Below are 21814 nucleotides of genomic sequence, written 5' to 3'. Positions count from 1 at the left end.
TGGTCCAGCCACACAGCTGTTAGACAAAGCCATAAAAGTGGTGATGCAGAAAAAAAATTAAAAATAAAGTGGTGACGTAGGAAAAAAAACCTGCTAACACGCAAAGTTGGTTTTTACCATATGTTATAAAATGGAAAAAGGAAGCCACAGTACAGTATATTCATATTATATTTCTGTAATACAATATTCAGATATTTCATATGGTATGAAATTCATATTAATTTTTCAAAACAGACACCAGTATGGTCACACATGGGGAATGTTGACAGTGGTCATTCTTGGGTAGATAGATAACAAGTTTTGGTTTTGGGTTTTTGTGGGGTTTTTTTTTTTTTTTTGCTTCCTTGTTTGTTTTAAAGATGAACATGAATGAATTTTATGATTAGGCAGAAGAGTTATTGACAAAATCAGATTATCTGAAAACATAAGCACCTAACCCTCAACTACCTTTAATCTCTGAACAATGGAGAGGGAGGAAAACCACTTCAGAAGCTATCAGAATGGAAGGACTGAGTTCATGGCTATCTGCCTTAAAGGAAACTTGACCAGGACCAGCCCTCTTAGAAACACCCCACCAGTCTTCTCAACTTCAAGCAGAGTCATTGAAAAGAGAATTATAGGGGCTGGGGGGCTTTGTTATATGGAGTGTTAGTTGAGAGGGGATCGTCAGGCCTGGGGTAAAGGCCCCTTTGATTCCAGATACCCAGTACAAGGTCCTCCCCTTGGTCCATGAACCCCTAGGACTCAGCCTCTTAGCTTCCGGTGCCGAAGGCTCAGAGAACTTTGTCACTCACATGTCTTCCTCTGCTGCATCTAGGAATTTTTCTATGACATCAAACATAGTGACCTGGCGAAGAAGTCACTGGACATCTCAGTCTGGGACTATGACATTGGCAAGTCCAATGATTACATCGGTGAGTGCTCCCAGCTCTCAGGGAAAACCCTATCCTCTATCCTCCCAGGAGAGGAGAGCCTTACCCAGGGATGCACAGGGTTGAGGGAACTGCTTTACTTTGGTAATTACACTGTCCAAACACTAAGTCGGGACCCATGGTCCTCACTTGGGTCCAATTTGGGTTACAAAGCTGGGAAGATTGGATCACGATTGGTTATTTGCTGAACAAATCACCTCCAGCAGAATAATTAAATTACAGAAGAGGGGAGTGTTTGGCCTCTGCAGAAAATAGGGTGCAAAGGAAGTCTCCTTAATCTATTTGCAAGTCCAGAATGAAGGTTCTACTGTTCCCAGTCCCCCTCCAAATAATGGGGAAGAATAGTCATTACAGGTGGAGCAGGGAGGGAATTCCAGACAACGGATACAGCCTGAGCAAAGATGTGCAGGCAGGATTGAGCAGGGTGATGACGCTGACTCTTTGGAAATAGAGGATGAGTACCAGAAGTAGTGAGGGAGAATTGCAGTGAGTGGAGTGGTGACTTACAGAAGGTCTTAAAAAATAGACAATGAAGGTGTGACTTGATGCCACAGTAGGGAGCCATTGCAGGTTCTAGAGTAGGTAGTCTGTAGGCAGAGAAAGCCAGTAGTAATAATAACCTCATAACCACAACCTCCAAAGAGAATGGATCCCAAGTGGCTGGAGGGGGGGTGGGTCACTGCTTGGTGGCAGTTTTTCCCCAACTAGACATTTGGGTCCAGAATGAGATTCCCGTGCATCCCTCCACTCTGACCGCCTGCCCCTATCTTCCCATCTTGTCCTCCAGGAGGCTGCCAGCTGGGGATCTCAGCCAAAGGAGAGCGCTTAAAACACTGGTACGAGTGTCTGAAAAACAAGGACAAGAAGATAGAACGCTGGCACCAGCTACAGAATGAGAACCACGTGTCAAGCGATTAGGATGGCGCCCAGGTCCCCACCTCCATGCCCCAGCCCATGCCCCGTCACCCCACAGCCTGTCCCAGCTGCCAGTTGCACTCTGGTCTCTCTTCTCTATTGCCTCCCCCAACCCCATCACTCCTGGAGCCTGCCTTTGAAGTCTCCCCCGCACCTTGGGCATTGCCACCAAAAACCTCCCCTCTCCTTGACGCTGCGATGCGGGCTCTGAATGCAGCCCCTCTCTGATCCCTCCAGGATGGAGCCATAGGGATGGGGATGGGGAGATTTTCACAAGGAGGTTGGTAATTTAACAACCTCTCAGCCTGGGTAAATTACAGAGGCTCTTCATCATTTAGGACTGTTTTTAGACCCTTCTGGCCTTGGACACACGCACATAACACACACACACACACACACACACACACACACACACACACACACACACACACACACACACACACACACACACACACACACACACACACACACACACACACACACACACACACACACACACACACACACACACACACACACACACACACACACACACACTTGTTTCCTATGTCGCATCCACCTATACCCACAGTTGTCAGCAGAGCCAGACAAGGCTATGAGGATAAGCATTTGGGCAGAAACACAGCATCCCAGGTCCCTCCACCTCTTCACATCATACACCCCAATTGCCACAAAACAGACCCCCATGTTTAAACTCCCCGGTGACTAGGAACACACCCTCCCGGCTCCAGGTGCATCAAGGAATGACCATGCAGAATACCCAAAGGAACTGGGTAGCCCCCCCTCTTTCAGGATGTCCCCTATTTGCTTCCTAGCAGAAACTAGCTCCCATTTTCTACCACCCACCTCCCCCATTCTCCTTCCCCTTCCCTTAGCCCAACGCCACGTTCACCTCTCCCTTCCTCACCCTCTCACCTCTTCTCTCTGTTCCCACCTCTCACCCCTTCTCCTTTCTCCCTCTCTGAGGGGGTAAAATAGCAAAAGCAAAAAAGTGTATCTTAACACAGCCTCACCTCCTCGCCTCCTCTCACCAGCCTGACCAGCAAATGCTGAGAAACTGGCAAAACCCTGAACTTCCATGTAGGTCTGCGCTTCTTCAACCACCCACTTCTCCCCTTGGCAGAGCTGGGTGTCCTCGGGCCTTGGGCTGCTGCTGGCGCTGCCCTGGGTGCATGGCAGCATCCCGCAAGCTGTGTAGACACCCCGTAGAGGGGCTTTCTCAACCCCTGGCCTCCCCAAGTGGGTGCAGAAGGTGTTTAAACCAGAGGTCTGGTTTCCAGGGGGCCTCTCCAAAGCCCCTAGCCTGCCTTCTTCCTTTGCTCTTAGCTAAATGAACAAATGACCCCCACATCTCTCTCTCTCTCTCTCTCCCTCCCTCTCTCTCTCTCTCTCTCTCTCTCTCTCTCAGACTCTCTTGCATCCTGTCTCTCACTCAGAATCGCCTCTGGTCTCTCTGTCTCTCTATCTCTTGCACCCTCTTCATTGTGTCAGGAGAACAAAACACCATCATGGTCATAAAACTTTAGAGAGTGACAGATCCTGACACCAAAGGCTTCTGTTCCATCATGAATTGTTCAGTCTTTCTTCCTAAAAATTAAAAAAAAAAATTTTTTTTTTCAAAGGAGGAAAAGGCGACGAGGACAAACACTATAAGGTCCAGGGTCAGGTCATCCTCGGCGCCCTGTGAGGAAGGTTTGATTTTTCCCAATTTCCAGTAAGTCTTCCCCCACGAACATTGCACCCCCTCTCTCCAGTACCCCACCGTTATCTATAGAAGTAGCCAGAGGGACACTAAAGCTCCCACTGTCTCCAAACACACATCTTTTAACCTTCCATTTTGGGGCCCTCCACTCCTAGCTCCCTTGACAAGTCATTGGAAGTCATTGATTTCTTGCCTTGAATAACCATCTTCTAGACACCAGGTATTTCACCTTCTCCACGATGGCCAGCAGCTTCCTGGCTGCCATCTTCCCTCCTGAGCCTCTCTCTCCAGTGGCCCCCTTGGTGCCCACTCTCAGCCCACCTCCTGTTCATGATTTGCCCTTAGGAGAAAGCATGCTGGCTGTGTCTCCCAGGCCTAACGCTGGCATTGGTGCTGGACTCAGCATGCGGCTAGCTCACAGTGCCTCTGTCCAGGCGCGCCCCCTCCCTGACAAATGTAAGCATCTCTCTGCTAGAACACACACGCACACACACAAACACATACAGACAAACACACACACACACACACGCCCTCTGGTGCATGCAGAACCACCCATCGCCTTTCTTTGTGATGATGTAGCCAAAAATAAAGTAGGAATATCCAGGAAAACTGATGGCCTGGGTTTTTCCTCTCTGGTTTCTGGAAGCTCTTTCTCCCCACCAACATACATGATGTTAGCTGGATAGTCAGTAGTTAATGAGCATCTACTATGTTCCAGCCACTGGGGATACAGCAGTAAACAAGGCAGATGCGGTCCCTGCCCCCGTGAAGTTTGCTTTCTGATGGATTTCATCTTGGAAAGGTGGGCTCCAGCCAACTTGACTGACCTCACGCTCTCCTGGAAGAATGCTTTTTGCTGGTGTCCACCCAATAAGAAGGCAGCATCCTCATCTTTTCCCGACTAACCCAACCTTGGGGAAAACTCCCTAGTGGTTGTGGAATCAGATAATTTCAAGGCTGAAAGAGACCACAGAGTTGAGCCAGAGCCTAGTTCACTTACCTGACAGATGAACAGCCCAAAGCCCAGAGAAGGGGATGGGCACATCCAACATCTCATGGCTGCAGTGCCAGGAAAGGAGCTAGATCGTTGGACCCCCTGTGCAATGCTCTTAACGCACCGATTATAAGAAGGCAGATCACCAAACACCTCTTTTATATTGAAGCACTTTCCATCCTGCGATGAGCCTTTTCAGAAATGACCCCTCACTTGAGATTCTCAACAGTTCTGAAAGTGAGCTAGTGAGTAACTAACTTTCCAGAAGGATTTTTAAACTCACTACAAGAGAGATTTTTGGGTTACATCAAAAAAGCTTAAGCAACTCATCAGGAAGATTGAAGGAGCTGACAATTCCATCCAATGGAAACTTCTCTTCCATGCCAAGTTTCAGGCAGTTTCCTTTTCTCACTCCCAAAAGGGTGGTTCTCACTGTTGGGGGGCAGAAGTTGGCATATTAGAATCACCTGGGGAGATTTATTTTTCAAACTACCCATGCTCTCCCTACCACCATCGCCCCTTCCTGCAGATTCTGCTACACCCTGGGGACCAGAGGTATATTTGAAAATATTTCCTGGTTGATGGCTTGGGCTTCCCACCTCCATCGTGACTTTGCAAACCACTGCCCTAAAAGTCCATCATTTTGCCTACGATTCAGTCAGCTGCCGCTAAGTGGAGAGGGGCGCCAGTTAGGGCCACACAGGCCTCCGAATGGCAGGAAACCCTAGTTGCCGCACTCTTTCCTGTGCTCATGGTGGATCACTAATCAATATGGCATTTTCCCCACAGAACCCACTAGCAGCATCTGCATTCTTCTGAACACAGCAGTCTACCCATGGCAGCCACCACCAGTCAGTCATGGGCGGCTGAAAAGAAGCCTAATTTCCACCTCTGAAATGGTTGATCTCCTTCCCTAGGCATGGGATATGCTTAACAGGCTGAGATGAATACACATGAGGAAAGTTTTCATAAGTATCAGTACACCTAACTTGACTAATTTTCTTTTTTTCCCCACTGAAACCAAACATAGTGTAAGAGGCTACGTGGTGTGGTAGAAATCACCTGACCAGAAAAGCACACCAGCTTTTTAATCCACTCAGTGCAACATTCAGATCCTGACTGTCACTTACTAGCTGTGGAACCTAACCTCTCTTGAGTCTTGGTTTCCTCATCTGGAAAATGGGGACAGTATGTGAGCTTGAGCAAGTCCCTCCTGTGGGTCTTCAACTGTATAGGCAGGACATCATTTGTGGTCCCCCGGGCCCACAAGTAATGCCTTCATTTCCCAGCCATTCAAAGAAGACCTAGACCTCGTTGAGGGCAGATCCCCTGACTGCAGTTCTGCATTATCTATTTTGCATAAAACACACAAGAATGAGCCATCTATAATTTCCTGTTCCTGTTTCTTTAAAGAAAACAAGAACGTAAAGTAACCTTCAAAGACATGAGGGCCTAATTCTGGATTTTTCCAATTATGCCCTCAGTTCTTTCAGAGTTGTCTCACTCATACCTAATTCTCTGCACTGTTTTATGGTACTAGGCTTTATTACATCTTTCCAAAGAATTCAGTGCTGGTTTTCTAAGGACAGATAGCTTTCGCACTCAATGTTGGATTTGTTTACCTATATTTTGTCAAAAGTATATATTTCATTAACAAGTACGATTGCCCAAAAAGCATTTGGGAGTAAACAGAATCTTTGATAAACATACATTCCAACTGTATGTATAGAGTGTCACATAGATGAATGCCCATCCCCTTCATGGTTCCACATGCCTTAGGCCTAAGTCAATATGTTATACACAAGGAGTGGGCAGTGTCAATTAATTGATGAGCTGGTTAAGACAAGGGTGATTCAAAAAGATAGCTAATTGGCACTGGCAGACTACTTCACCCAACAACAGCAGAATATACATTCTTCTCAAGCTCACATGGGATATTCACCGAGATAGACTACCGTCTGGGCCATAGAACGCACCTTAACAGATTCAAAAGCATACATAGCATACAAGGTACGCTCTTTACCACAATGGAATTAAACAAGAAATCAAGAAAAGAAAGATCTGGAAAATTCCAACGTCTTTGGAGATTAAATAACACACTTCTAACACACATGGGTCTCAAAGTCTCAAGAGACATTGAAAAAATATTTTACACTCAAGGAAAAGAAAAAATTTAGAGACAGTGAAAGCAGTGCTTAGAGGAGAATTTTTAGCACTGAATGCATATATTAGAAGAGAAGAAACATCTCAACTCAGATCGTGGAGCAACAGGTGAGACTATTCTGCAATGATTTCATAATTGGTGGAGACAACACATTATGATTTGGCAAACCCATAAAATGTACAACATAGTGTGAACCCTAATGTAAACTTTGAACTTTATTTAATAGTAACATATCAGTATCAATTCATCTTGCAACAAATGTGCCACACCAAATTTGGTAATGGGGGAAACTATGGGTGGAAGGAGAGGGGACGTAAGTGAACTCTGTACTTCAAGTTTTCTTTAAACCCAAAACTTCTTTAGGAAATAAAGTCTATTAATCAAAAGGGGGAAAAGTATAGGACAATGTCATTTAGAAAAAAGAGACACATGTTTAGAGTTTGTGTGTATGTGCGTTAACCTAGAAAAAAATATCTGGAAAGATCTCCACCAAAATGTTTATAGATGTAGTCTTCGAAGTTTAGGATCCTGGATGGTCTTTATGCTCCCTGATTTTTCTGACATTTTTCTTTTTATAATATTCAGGTACTGCTGTAAATATCATAGGAGACCATAAACCAATTTTGTAGGTGACAAAAAAAGACAAAGGAAACCCCCCCCAAAAGTTTTTACTTATGACTTCTCTTGGGTGAGGTACTAACCTGGGTTAAAAAGCAACATTTTCAGAACAGTCTGAAGAAAGGCCTGATGTTCTAGGGGGCTGGATAAAGGCAGAATAAGTCTCAGAGAGCAGGGGAAAGAGCTGGGAGACACAGGGTCAAAGGGCTTTTTGATTTCTTAAAGGCAAAGAACAAGGGTATGGCTCCTCCCTTTCAAAGAAAGGAAACCAGTGACAGTCCAGACTCAGGGCACAGCTCTACCCTTTCGAGAAACTGAAACTAACAGCCTCCTAGACACAGGCAGCAGAAGAGGTAGAAGCTAACAGGTTTTGGCAGCCAACTCTGCCGCCTCTGGCTCTCCTGTCCCTGCCTGAGCATCATAAAGAAGCTCAGAAAGACCCGAGCCAACCAACTGGACAAGTTCATCGAAGACCACCTCCTGCCAGACGAGGATTTCCACACACAGGTCCATGAAGCCATCCATATCATCTGCAGTTTCCTGAAGGAGAGGAGTTTCCGATGGGCCCCCCACCCTGTTCGGGTGTCCAAAGTTGTGAAGGTGAGTCCAGAACTGCCTGGCTGGGGAGAAGGAGGCTGGAAGAGCAAGCATTTCCACAGAGACAGACAGAGAGCAAAAGGTTGAGGTCTCTGGGGCTGGTGGTTTCTGATTTATCCATGCCAAAACTGTAACCGCAGCTTGTGAAAATAGCTTTTGGGGTGAGGGCCTCCATCTGTAAGCTTTTAACAAATGCCCAGGTGAAGTTTATAAACCACCTATGTCACGTCCACCACAGAGATAGACAAACTGAAGCCCAGCTGTATCAACAATCTGCTAATCATTGACCAGGCTGGGAACTCACCATTCTTGCAGACTCATGAGCTGGTTAAGAGTATAAGTTTTGGGGCCTCCCTGGTGGCGCAGTGGTTGAGAGTCCGCCTGCCGATGCAGGGGATACGGGTTCGTGCCCCGGTCTGGGAGGATCCCATATGCCGCGGAGCGGCTGGGCCTGTGAGCCATGGCTGCTGAGCCTGCGCATCCGGAGCCTGTGCTCCGCAACGGGAGAGGCCACAACAGTGAGAGGCCCGCGTACCAAAAAAAAAAAAAAAAAAAAAAGAGTATAAGTTTTGAAAGCAGATGGCACCTACTGCTGTGAAATCTTGGGCGAGTCACTTAACCTCTCTGTGCCTCAATTTCATCATCCATAATTCCCAGTACTTTGCAGGGCTTGCAGATCAAGTAAAATAAGCCATGGGCCAGTTTACAGTATTAATTATATAAGATCGTAAAGAACACAGACTGAATTGCATCTCTGCCACCTACTAGCTGTGTGATTGGGCTGATACATAATCTCTCTCAGCATCTGTTTCCCCATCTGGAAAATGGGAACAGATAATAATAGTAGCTAAATCACAGAGTTCTTGTGAGCATTCTAGGAGTTAAGACTGGTAATGCCTTCAGAACAGTGGCTAGTACTCAAAATGGTAGTGATTGTTCTCAGCATTTTATTTAGGGAGGCTCTTCTCAATGATAAATATCAGTTCTCATTCTCATCACCTTTTTCAGGGTGGCTCCTCAGGCAAAGGCACGACCCTCAGGGGCCGATCAGATGCTGACCTCGTCGTCTTCCTCACCAATCTTACAAGTTTTCAGGAACAACTTCAGCGCCGAGGAGAATTCATCGAGGAAATTAGGAGACAGCTGGAAGCCTGTCAAAGGGAGAAAACATTTGAAGTGAAGTTTGAGGTCCACAAACAGCAATGGGAGAATCCCCGTGCTCTCAGCTTCGTGCTTAGATCCCCTCAGCTCCACGAGTGGGTGGAGTTTGATGTCCTGCCCGCTTTTGATGCCCTGGGTGAGCACTCTCAGCCACAAGGTGTTTCAGCCTTTGTCCTATGTCAGGGCTTCTTCTGCTCTCTTTTCATGTTTCTGAGCAGAAACCTCTCTCACTTTGAGAGTCTTATTAAACAGGGCATCCCTTCAAGTGGGGAGGAGATCCTAGCATCTCTTCTGGGGCAAGAATGTTTAGGGTCATAGCCACTGCAGTGACATTGACAACAAATTGGTACAGTTTGGGAGCAGTATATTTTTATAGAACACCTGCCAAGCTTACTAGTTTTATTCTTGGCAAAGTGTGTGAATCTTCTCTTTCCAAAAATGAGGCAGCGTATATCTGGTATAAACACAGTATGTTAATTTCATCTTTTATCCAAAGCATAAGGAAATATCATCAAATTTATCTGAGGTTTGGAATCTGTAGACAATCTGCAGGAACACTGGGACAGGAAGCAGTACATCTCTGAGGCTCAATTTGCACTGAGTACCTTCCATGTGCAAGGCACTGTTCTATGGTCATAAATGAGACAGACAGGGAACTTCTCTTCTGGAGCCTGACAATAATAACTTAAATACCATAAATGAAAGGATAACTTGTTGTGATAAAAACTAAATATGGTGATTCAAAAGGGAATGATGGGGCTTAGAGGGCGTTTTTAGGGCAACAAGGGAGGTGACCTCTGACCCGAGGCCCGAGGGATGAGAGGAAGCCAAACCTGGGAAGACCTGGGGGCTCCAGGAAGAGGAAACAGCAAGTGCAAAGGCCCTGAGACAGGAATGAGCTTGGCATATTTGAAGAAGTGAAATAACCAGGGGAGTAAGTAGCAAAGGGATCAAGGCAAGAGGTGAGATGGCAGAGGTGGCAGGAGACAGGTCACACCAAACCTCCTGGCCCACTGCGAGGACTTTGGATTTTATTCAGATGTCCTGGGAAGCAAGAAGTGGAAGGATCAGGTTTTAAAAGGCCTCTGTGGGTGCTGGGTAGAGAATGGGCTGTGGAGGATCCAGGAAGGAGGCTGCTGCCATCTCTGCTGTGTCCAGGTGAGAGATGATGCTGGCTTGGATGGGGTGATGGCAGTGGAGATGGGAGTTGTGAGGACTGGAGATGGCCCTCGGGCCTCCTGGCTCTGGGCCTGCTGACCTTTCCACTGCACCTCATGGTCAGTGAGCTTGTCTCCTCAGAGGGATTGAAAGAAATTCAGAGAAAAGCTGACATCCTCACATTATGGATTAATTCCCAACAGGTCAGTTGACCAGAGGCTACAGACCTGCCCCTAAAGTCTACATCCAGCTTATCCAAGAGTGCGAGTCCCTGGGGAGAGAGGGTGAGTTCTCCCCCTGCTTCACGGAACTGCAGCGAGCCTTCCTGAAGGATCGTCCAACCAAGCTGAAGAGCCTCATCCGCCTTGTGAAGCACTGGTACCAAATGGTATGGCATGTCCCATCTAGACGGAGGAGGAGGAGGAGGAGGAGGGAGAGAAGGGAGAGAGTGAGGACAAGAGGAGGAGGGAGGGGTGGAATAGAGGGAGGGAAGGAGGAGGGAGAGGTGTGGGGAGGAAGCAAGGAGGAGGCAGCGGGAGGGGGAAGAAGGAAGGGGAGGGGAGGGGAGAGGAATCAGAAAGGATGGGGGAGGAAGGAGGGAGATGGACAGAGATGAATGGAGAGGAGGGAAAGAGCATGAAGGAGGGGAGAAGGCAGGGAACAAGGAGGGAGAGGATGAGAGGAAGAAGGTGGAAGAGTAGAGGTTGTGGGGAGGGGGGGAAAGGAAAGGGAGAAGAAGGGTAGGGCCCGGGACAGGTGCCAGTGGACTCAGGTGTCTCATTCTTCCTGGTCTTCCGGATCAGGAAATAACAACTCCACCCTTCCAGTTACTCTGGACAACACCAAGGGTCATCCTTGACTTCTCCACACACACCCCCATCCAACCTGTCAGCAAATGATGTTTTTCCTGTATTAAAATATATTTATAATTCATCCATCGTCACCTCCTGTGTCACTCTCACCCTGCTCGAGGTCATCTTGAGAAGCTCACAAGATCTGCCCTCGACCCCTCTGAGCCCCAGTCTCTGCCCCCTCACCGCCCCCCCCAGGCCATGCTCTCCTCTTCATTAATCCTCCAGGAGGGAAACTCTACTCCAACCTCAGGGCCTTTGCATGTGCTTATTTGTTTGTATATTGTCTATCTCCCCACTAAAAATGGACAGGAACAGAAGGATTTATATGGTTGAATCCCTGCTGTATCCCAGGGACCTAGAACAGTGCCTGGTGCATAATAGGAGCTCAAAAAATAATTGTTAGATGAATTAATGAGTGCTACGTCCCCACGCCATCACCACACACACACACACACACTTCTGTTCACTTCCTAGGTGTCTGGCTTTGGACAAGTGAATTAACATCTCTGTAGTTCCCGTTTTCTCATTTGCAAAGAGTAACATGGCACAGCAATAGTAAATCACATACCATGATACCTGGCATATAGTCGGTCCTAATAAATGTCCTTTCTCTGAGCTGCCACAGGAAAACACATCATAAAAGCTAACATGGATTGTGCACTAAGCTTATGCCAGATTCATCATATTTAAAATTTTGTGGATGTGATATTCATTTCTGTTTACTTTCAAATGTCCCATATCTTATTTAAGCATCATGGTGATTCTGTGACCTGGTTAAGGGTATTATTATTAAACCCCTTTTACAGAAAGAGAAACTAAGTGTCAGAAGACACTTTCAGCTAATAAACAGCAGAACAAAAACAAAAACAAAAACAGCATTTGGGTCTTTGGACTGAAGAGTTTGCCTAACATGTAATAAGCATTCTATATATATTTAGATGAATAAATTGAGTTAAAGAAAGCAATTAAGGATAAACTTCCTACTTAAAAACAACACTTCATTTGCTAGACATTTCAATTTGCTTTGCAAGCATTTTGATCATGGCACTTGAGCGTTTTAGAACTTACAAAAGTGGTTCTTGTCAAGTGCAACACTGCCCCCCAAGACATACTGAAGCTTCATAAAGACATTTTTGTGATGTGGGATAAGGATGCTGCTGATAATGAGTGGAAAGAAGCCAGGAATGCTAGTTGTTTTACAATGAGCAAGACAGTCCTACTCAGCAAAGAATTGTCTCTTTATTTCCTTCTTTCTCCTTTAATTCCTCCCTCCCTCACTCCCTTCCTTCCTTCTTTCCTTCCTTCCTTCCTTCCCCTCTTTCTCTTTTTCTCTCTTCTCTCTTCTAGAATAATAGAGGAATCGTACAATACTTTAACTCCTCTAGCCCCATCATCACCACCTTTAACTTACCTCCTACTTTTGTTGTATATTTTAAGTCTCTCAATATTGTCAAGTGCCCCAAAGCATTATTATTGTTTTACAGAGCCAATGATCATTGAATCTACCCGTGTGTTTACTGCTTTCTTCACTATCGATTCTATCCTACCTCTCTCACCTTCCATCTGGGATTGTTTTTCTTCTTCCTGAAATATGCCCTTTAAGATTTCTTTTGGTGACCGTCTTCTGATAGTAAACATGTCAGTGTTTGTTTCTCTGGAAATGTCTTGATTTTCCCTTCATTGTTGTCAGGTATTTTTGCTGGATTGGTATTCATTTCAGTACATTGGATATATCATTCCATCTTCCAGTGTTGCTAGTGAGAAGTCAGTTGTCAGTGTCACTGTGGTGCCTTTGTAGGTAAATCTATCTTATTTCTCTGGCTGCATTTATATGTTTCACTTTTACTTTGATTTTGTTTGGTTTCAAGTTGATGTGTCTTAATGATGATTCCTTTTTATTTGTCCTGCTTGGGGTTCATGGGGTCCTTCACTGGGATTCCTGAATCTGTGGATATCCTTCATCAGTTCTGGAAACTCTCAGCCATTCTCCTAAAATATTGTCATTCTCCCTTTCTCTTCTTGCCTCTTAGAACTCCCATAAAATGTATGTTAGACCTCCTCGTTCTCTCTTCCAAATCTCTATACCCTGTTCTACATTTTCCATCTTTTGCTCTCTCCATGCTTTATTCTGAATAGTTTCTTCTAATTTGCCTTCCAATCACAAATTTTTCCTTTAACTATGTCTATGCTACTGAGCTATTAGTTACATTTTTGTCATTTTTGTTCTAGGATTTCTATTTCATTCTTTTTTAAGTCTGCCATGTTACTTTTTATGGCTTCTAGGTACCTACTATTTCAAACGCTTATATGTTTGAACATAATGTTCCTAGTTATTTTAAAGCCTGTATTTAAATCTTCAATATTTAAAGTTTTGTGGATTTATTACTATTTTCTTTTTTGTTTTGGTTAGTCATCACTCTGGGTGTCTTATTTCTTTGTGTGCCTGGATACTTATGTGATGGTCATTGTACGTGAAAATTATCTGTGAAAGAGTTGGAGACTTTGGATTAAATATCTTCCTCCAGAAAAAAAAATTGTTTGCTTCTTTAAGCTCTTAGGAACACTACAAGTCCTTCCTCTCAGTTAATTTTCATAGTATCCTTCTGAGGAAGGTGCAATTATTACCATTCACTTGGCAAATGAGAAAAAATAAGGCTCCAAGAGTCTACATTGTCTGCTCAGAATCAGATAATGGTGGAGCCAGGATTCAAACCCACATCAGTCAGAATCCAGAGCGCAAGTCTTTAACCAGGGGTCAGTAAACTTTTTCCGTAAAGGGCAAGTTAGCAAATATTTTAGACTTTATAAGTCACACGGTCTCTGTCACAAATACTCAACAATGCCTTTGTAGCATGAATGCCACCATAAACTACACATAAATGAATAGGTGTGGATTTGCTCTCAGAAAACTTTATACACAGAAACAAGTGGCAGGCTGAATTTGGTCCATGAGAAATGTGCTTTACACGAAAGCTAGAGAAATCCACTTTTCTGATTGTTTTTCCTCTACTCAGTGTAAGGAGAAGCTTGGGAAGCCGCTGCCCCCACAGTATGCCCTGGAGCTTCTGACAGTCTATGCTTGGGAGCAAGGAAGCATGGAAACAAGATTCAGCACAGCTCAGGGATTTCAGACCGTCTTGGAATTAGTCCTGAAGCATCAGAAGCTTTGCATCTACTGGGAAAAGTATTATGACTTTGAAAACCCTATTATTGGACAATACCTGAGAAGGCAACTTGCAAAACCCAGGTACTCCATCCCCACATGGCTTAGCTCCCCACATAAATGAACCCCTGATTACAGCTGTGGCACCTTGGAAATGTAGGAAGTGGGAGAGTTCCACATTTATTGATCATCTTCTGGTACTAATCATTCTGCTGGGCACTTTACTACTACCATCTAATTTTTTTTAAGCATTTAAAAAAATATTTATATATTTATTTTTGGCTGCTTTGGGTCTTCATTGCTGCGTGCAGGCTTTCTCTAGCTGCATCGAGCAAGGGCTACTCTTTGTTAAAGTGCACAGGCTTCTCATTGCGGTGGCTCCTCTTGTTGCAGAGAACAGGCTCTAGAGCACAGGCTCAGTAGCTGTGGCTCACGGGCTTAGTTGCTCCGCAGCATGTGGGATCTTCCTGGACCAGGGATCGAACCCATGTCCCCTGAATTGGCAGGTGGATTCTTCACCACTGAGCCACCAGGGAAGCCCTTCCATCTAAGTTTAAAAACAATGTGCAAGCAACCCTGTGAGGCAGGCACTATGCTACCTGCTTTACAGATGACTAAACCAAGATTCTGAAAGGTAAAGAGCTTGTCCAAACCTTAACAAAAAATGAGTGAAACAGCTGAAATTTCAACTAAAATAACAACAGCTGCAGCAACAATAATAATTGCTCCCAGGAACTAAGAGCTTGCTATAAGACTAACACACTCTAATAGCATAGTAAAAATTATGATTATTGTAACTGCCATGTATTGATCCCTTATTATGTCCCAATTACTGTGCTGAGCATTTCACATGCTTGTCTAGATCCTCATACAACATCCTTTGAGGTAGGGATGTTCAGTTCTCCCCATTTCACAGATGAGGATACTGAGGATTAGAGAGGTCAAAAGACCTGCCCAGGGTTTCCCTGGTGGCGCAGTGATTGAGAGTCCACCTGCCAATGCAGGGGACACAGGTTCGTGTCCCGGTCCGGGAAGATCCCACATGCCGCGGAGCGGCTGGGCCCGTGAGCCATGGCTGCTGAGCCTGCACGTCCGGAGCCTGTGCTCCGCAACGGGAGAGGCCACAACAGTGAGAGGCCCACGTACTGCAAAAAAAAAAAAAAAGACCTGCCCAAGGTCACACCCCTAATAAAGGAAAGAGGTAAGATTCAAACCAAAGTCTATGGAAGCCCAAATGCAAGGCTCCTCCCTCTGTTCACTGTGCTCCATAGGGCAAGGCACCCAGGACGCACCCCAGGGAGCAGTGCCCTGCTGGACCCCTCCTGCTGCCCTGAGTCCCAGCCTGTGCCAGGCTGTTACTTTTGTCTTCCAGGAGCATCTAGACTCCCCAGACATAGCCCAGCTTCTCACCTATTCTCTCTCTAAATATTGCTCTTCAGGCCTGTGATTCTGGACCCGGCTGACCCTACAGGAGACATTGGTGGTGGAGACTCATATAGCTGGGAGCGGCTGGCACAAGAGGCTAGAGCCTGGCTGAGTTACCCATGCTTTAAGAAAGGGGATGGGTCTCCCGTAGGCTCCTGGAATGTGTCGGTGAGACCTTCTGCTTCTTTCCTGCCATCCTTCCCCCACCCCCTCCACACAGCCTGGGGCATGTAGATAGAGACCATTCTTTCCTAAGAAATTGCCTCTTGCTAGAGGTCACTCACATTCATATAGTGTCAGGCTGTGCTCTCTATTTTACAATCATTTTGGCCCCATACAGAGAGTTCCTGGACTTCTCACATCCCTCATCCAGAGTTCATTCTTTAATTAATGCCTCCTTGTCTGGAAGTAACTTTTTTTTTTTTTTTTTTTTTTTGCTGTACGCGGGCTTCTCACTGTTGTGGCCTCTCCCGTTGCGGAGCACAGGCTCCAGACGCGCAGGCTCAGCGGCCATGGCTCACGGGCCCAGCCGCTCCGCGGCATGTGGGATCTTCCCGGACCGGGGCACGAACCCGTGTCCCCTGCATCCGCAGGCGGACTCTTAACCACTGCGCCACCAGGGAAGCCCTGAAGTAACTTTTTTAACAGCTCCAGTTGGCTCATTCCACTAAGAAGAAAAATAAACAATAACAACCACCACTTAATAAATACCTGCTTTGGGCTCAGGTTCTGTTCTAAGCCCCTTAAATTTCATTATTTCATTAAATCCTCACAACACCCCATGAGATATGTTTTCTACTCCCATCTTACAGATGAGAAAAGGAGGCTCAGAGAGGTGAAGTCACCTGCTCAAGGCCACTCAGCTAGGGAGTGGTAGAGCTGGGATCCTAACTCGGTAGACTCCAACGCCAGTGTCTATTCCACTGAGCTAAACATCCTGCCTTGTATCCCCTCCCCCCTCAATATCATGTGACAAATGAGCGACTCAGAGCAGCTGAGGATGTGGGCATGTCACCCAGCTAAGTAGGGGCTGAGAGCCTGATCTTCCCACTCCAAGAGTAGAGATCTTTCTCATGCCGGGGTGGGGAGGGTTGATGATGCCATAGATGGGTTTCCTAGGAAACAGACTCTGGGATGAAGTTTATGTGCAGGATGTTTCAGGGGAGGACCATTGGATCCAACACCTGTGTAAAGGAGGGGAATTAAGCGGGTACCAGCACAGGGAGAGGTGCAGCTGGGGAGCCCTGGAGCTTCAGCGGCCTTCAGAGTTGTCCTGCAGAAGACTGAGGTGGCAGGTCTTTATACCCTAACATGGATCAGCCACTGAATGGACAACTCAGGAGGGGGTGTGTCCTTCCTCGAAGGGGATCCAGGTGGCACATCACAGTGTCCACCTGTTCACCATAAATGTTCACTGAGACCCAGTGCCAAGGTGGGAGGCCCAGCTCTCCAGTGTGATCATGTGCTTCACCCTTTCAGCCCAAAGACCATAGTGACCCGATATACGAGGCCTATGGTTTTAGACAGCGCTATGGAACCTCTCCGAGACTCACACTCCAGGGAGGAGCCCCTCCCCAGGTGGAAGAGAATTGGACATGTGCCATCCTCTGAACGCCGGAATCTCTTAAAGGCAAGGTCTCCGGAGCCATCTGGGCCAGACCCCTCATTTCTAGGGGTGGGGTGGGGGGCCTCGATCCCGAGAGGGCCATGAGTTGGTGTCAGACCTGGGTCCAGAATCCAGGTCTCCTGACCCCCATCCTTCCCGCTATTCTGTGCTCTCTCTTCTTTTACAGGTAGCATTTTCCCACAGCTCCCTCCCCACCAGAGCCTGTTCTCCGACAATATCCTCTGAGAGACAGCAGGACAGACTCAGACAAAAGAGAGGAATCCCAGTCTTCACGCTCTTCTCTGTACCTGGTGGGAGGGTTGTGGTCCAATTTATTGTCAATAACAACAAAAATAGTAGCAAATACCATTTGTTGGGTGTTAATTAACCACAAGGCACAGAGCCAAGAAGTATATCCGCATATTATATGTGTGTGTGTATGTGTGTGTGCGTATTCGTTGATTCAACTTAAAATATTAATTGAGCACCTGCTATGTGCCAAGCATCGTTCTGGGCACTGGAACATAGCAATGAGCAAAGCAGACAAAAATCCCTGCCTCATGGAGCTGACATTTTGTGGAATATTCTACTGTTGGATAGACTAGGATCCTTCCAATTTTCAATTACAGGTAATCCTGAGACAAACATCTTTGGTTCATCCTTTGTCCACCTCTCTGATTATTTATCCAGGAAAAGTTTTAGAACTGCCCTGTGTAATACAGTAGTCACTATTGAGCACTTGAAATGTAGCTGGACCCAATCGAGATGTGCTAATCTTTATACTTTTTTGGAATTTTCAGATTTTATTAATTTTTGGCCATAAGTTTGTACTGTTTGTATGACCACAAGAAACAATAAAGCAATTTGTTTCTTGCACAAAAAATTTTAATAAGTATTTCTCTCAGCTGAGCTCTGATAGTTTGTGCAAAGCCAGCCGGCCCAGGTTATAGAAAAGTCTGGGGTACTGGTATTGGGAGCTGTTGGTTCAAGTCCAAATTCATGAGATTTGCAAACAGAGGAGAAACTGTGTAAGGGATGACGGAAATGCTGGAATGAAACTTGGAGCCCCGGAGTCATAAATTTTTGATTCCCCGGAGAGAAAGCCCCATTCTGGGCAGTTTCTTCCAGGGAAACAAAAACCGGCAGATCTAATGTTTAGCCAAAGGAGACGAGGGTGGAGTCCCTCCCTGCACCCCCATTTGAGGAACCACCTTGCTGTAGCCCATAGCAGCTGCACCATTTACATCCCCTTCAGCAATAAATGGGGGTTTCAGTCTCTCCACATCTTTACCAACACTTTGTAATTCATCATCATTTTGATTATCGCCATCCTAGTTGGTGTAAAAGAGTTATATACTCTCAAAATAATCGGGCCTGCTAAGCAAGGTCAAGACCCTACTTGGGAAAGAATGGGACTCTGACACATAGACTGTGGACATAAGAGTGGAAGCTCCTGAGAATCTTGAATCCCCAGACTCCTCTGAACCTGGGGTTCAGAAATGTCCCTTCTACCCTTCTGTTAGAAGCTAGCACCTCCCCCCTTGCAAGGAGACTCTGCAGAGGTCTCTCTTCCATAAGACCCCGCAGGACCGGCACCCACTTCCCCTCCTGCCCACTAGGACTATGAGTAGGGTTGAGTCCCAAAATAGCCCAGCGGGGGGCGCGCTGGCCCTGCTGAGGGAGGGATGGACCTATATCCCAAACAGCCAGACGACCCGGTCAGCGTGTAGCAGCAAAAGTCAGGCGGGTGTGTGTGGAAGTGACCCCAAGGGCACTTGATCAAGGGGCTACAGTGTCAGGTCAGATGCGGAAGAGTTTATTGACTTGGAAGTCCCCTCCTGGAATTCAGGACTTCGCACCCCGGCAAGGACCCCAGGAGACGGTGCAGAGTTGCTGTTAGCCAGGCTCTTAGAATGGAAAAAGTGAGAGCCTCTGCCGGGTGAGAACAAAAATGCTGATATTCCCATGGGAGGTGGTGGAAGATGGGATTCAAAGGTCAGGGAAGTGGATGTGCTTGGGTGGATGTGCCATATAAGTCCAGAAAAGCCACCAAATTATCTCCCGTGGAAAAGCAGAGAATACAACGTTACCGAGGCCATAAAGAATACGCCAGTGAGAGGACTCAGTATCACTAAGAAGCTCGGGTGGCCTCCTCCATAGAAGATGCTGTCACAGGCCTCCTAACAGCACTGGAGATGGTAGAACCCCAAAATCATAGCGGCCATGAGACAACACTTACCCGTGACGTGGACACACTTCTCTTCGTGAGTGGTAGGGTGGAGGGGCTGTCGGGATGGCCTGACCCACAGAGAATTAAGGAGCTGGTCATAAAATATGGTGTCCCTGGGGGCAAACTAAATGGGCCACAAACGAGGGACGCTCAATCTGCCCCATCAAACTACAAGGATGGACCATTCGAACACTGAGAGATTCCCCCAATAAAAAGTCACCATCCTGGGCTTCCCTGGTGGCGCAGTGGTTGAGAGTCCGCCTGCCGATGCAGGGGACGCGGGTTCGTGCCCTGGTAGGGGAGGATCCCACATGCCGCGGAGCGGCTGGGCCCGTGGGCCATGGCCGCTGGGCCTGCGCGTCCAGAGCCTGTGCTCCGCAACGGGAGAGGCCACAACAGTGAGAGGCCCGCGTACCGCAAAAAAAAAAAAAAAAAAAAAAGTCACCATCCCTTTCCCAGCGGCTTCCCAGGAGACCCATCTCTGACACATGACATCTAACTGTAACATGATCCTAGATTTGGGGGAGGGAGGTTGCTGTAAAGAGCAACATTGGAATAACTGGTAAAACTTGAATATAAGAATATATCCATTGTATATGCTATAAGAGATGACAGCATTGTGTCAAAGGTCCAGTTCTGAAGGGGGTTGTCATTCTGTGTTTGTGTAACAAGATACCCATATTCTTAGGGGGTACGTATGGAAGTATTTAAGAGTAAAGGGGACTGGGTGATTCTGATGTGTCCATGAAGGTTCATCACTTGTAACAAGTGTCCCACTCTCCCACTCTGCTGGGGGACGTTGGTAGTGGGCAAGACTGGGTGGCTGGGGGAGGGGGAGGAGGCGGCAGGGGGCGGCGCGGTATATAGGAAATCTCTTGGCTTCTGCCCAGTTACCTGCAACATGCACTCAAACGGCTCAGTAGTAATGATACTGATACATAGAGAATGAGGAGCAAATGTGGTGAAATATTTTCAGGATGAAGGATATGAGACACTTCTTTGTGCTTCAAAAGATTTCAAAATAAAATATTTTAAAAATAAAAATAAAGCACAGACTTTGGAAAGCAGGTAGTTAGAACCTAGTCAGACAACTTACAAGCTGTGTGACCTTGGGCAAATTTTTTCAACTCTCTGAGCCTCTATGTTCTTATCTAGAAAAGAAGGCTTATGACCTCTGCCCACCCAGCCTACCTCTAGGTGTTACAGTAGAAGTCAGATAAGGGCAGGGAAGGGCCCTTAATGCGCAGGTGTGATAATCAACTTTCACCAGAGGAACTGAACAGTGAACATGAACTCATAAAGGGAAACCTCATTTTAAGTGGAGTCAGGAGACCAGAAGGGGGGGCTCTCACACACCTCAAGTACCACCGGAATTCAGTCATAGGAAAGACAGTCAATCAACAGACCCCAACAAGAAGAAGCATCAACAGGAAAAAACTGTCAATGACAGGCCTGGACAGGAAAGATGTACATTGCATCTCTTGGAGGAAACCGACTAGCCCGGCAACTAAGCCAGTCACCTGTCATCAGCCTGAATTCTTGCTTTTCTCCAATGGACTCTCGTTCAAAACAACCCCTCCCAACTTCCTCCTTTTTCTCTATAAAATAATGTTCCTCTTCTTTGTTTGTTGGACTTGCCTCTGGCTTTTGCCATAGCCTGCTTGTCCCAAATGGAAATTCTCTGCTGTTCCCGAATAAAGCCATTTTGCTGGTAAAATAACTGGCTGTTTTACTTTTGAGGTTAACAGAACTAATAGGCTTTATAGATCTAGATGTAGAGAAAGATTTGTTTTAAGGAATCAGCTTGTGCCATTGCAGGGGCCAGCAAGTCCAAATTCTGCAGGGTTGGCTGGCCGGCTGGAAACCCAGAGAAGCATCCGCTGGTAGAGTTCCCTCTTCCTTGGGGGAGATCAGGCTTTTTTCTTCTTTTTTTTTTGATTTATAATTTTGGCTGCATTGGGTCCTTGTTGCTGCTTTCAGGCTTTCTCTAGTTGCGGCGAGCAGGGGCTATTCTTCGTTGTGGTGCACAGGGTTCTCATTGTGGTGGCTTCTCTTGTTGCGGAGCACAGGCTGTAGGCGCACAGGCTCAGTAGTTGCAGCATGCAGGCTCAGTAGTTGCAGCACGCAGGCTCTAGAGTGCAGGCTCAGTAGTGTGGCGCATGGGCTTAGTTGCTCTGCGGCCTGTGGGATCTTCCTGGACCAGGGCTCAAACCCGTGTCCCCTGCATTGGCAGGCAGATTCTTAACCACTGTGCCACCAAGGAAGTCCCCAGGCTTTTTTCTATTCATGCCTTCT

General features: G+C 46.5%; 2 protein-coding genes across 2 annotated transcripts in view; both read left to right on the top strand.

Moving 5' to 3' along the window:
- Window positions 1-1850, top strand: part of RPH3A (rabphilin 3A) — a gene marked incomplete at both ends in the record, with an annotated part of 61775 nt that extends 59925 nt beyond the window's left edge. The window contains 2 exon segments of the mRNA XM_079717893.1: window positions 818-914; window positions 1720-1850. Coding sequence (XP_079574019.1) covers window positions 818-914; window positions 1720-1850 — 228 coding nt within the window.
- Window positions 1851-3788: 1938 nt separating this feature from the next.
- On the top strand, window positions 3789-17294 carry OAS1 (2'-5'-oligoadenylate synthetase 1; the record flags this gene model as incomplete). The annotated part of the gene is made up of 7 exons (XM_079718136.1): window positions 3789-3958; window positions 7742-7925; window positions 8931-9240; window positions 10445-10629; window positions 14110-14342; window positions 15698-15851; window positions 17163-17294. 7 exons carry the CDS (start codon window positions 3789-3791, stop codon window positions 17292-17294), a joined length of 1368 nt encoding a protein of 455 aa, XP_079574262.1.
- Between the last annotated feature and the right edge of the window lie 4520 nt (window positions 17295-21814).

The sequence above is a fragment of the Hyperoodon ampullatus genome (genome assembly GCF_949752795.1).
Source record: "Hyperoodon ampullatus genome assembly, chromosome: 13".
Taxonomy (NCBI): Eukaryota; Metazoa; Chordata; class Mammalia; order Artiodactyla; family Ziphiidae; genus Hyperoodon; species Hyperoodon ampullatus.
The sequence above is the reverse complement of the archived record's forward strand: the minus strand, read 5'-3'. Positions and strand labels throughout refer to the sequence as shown.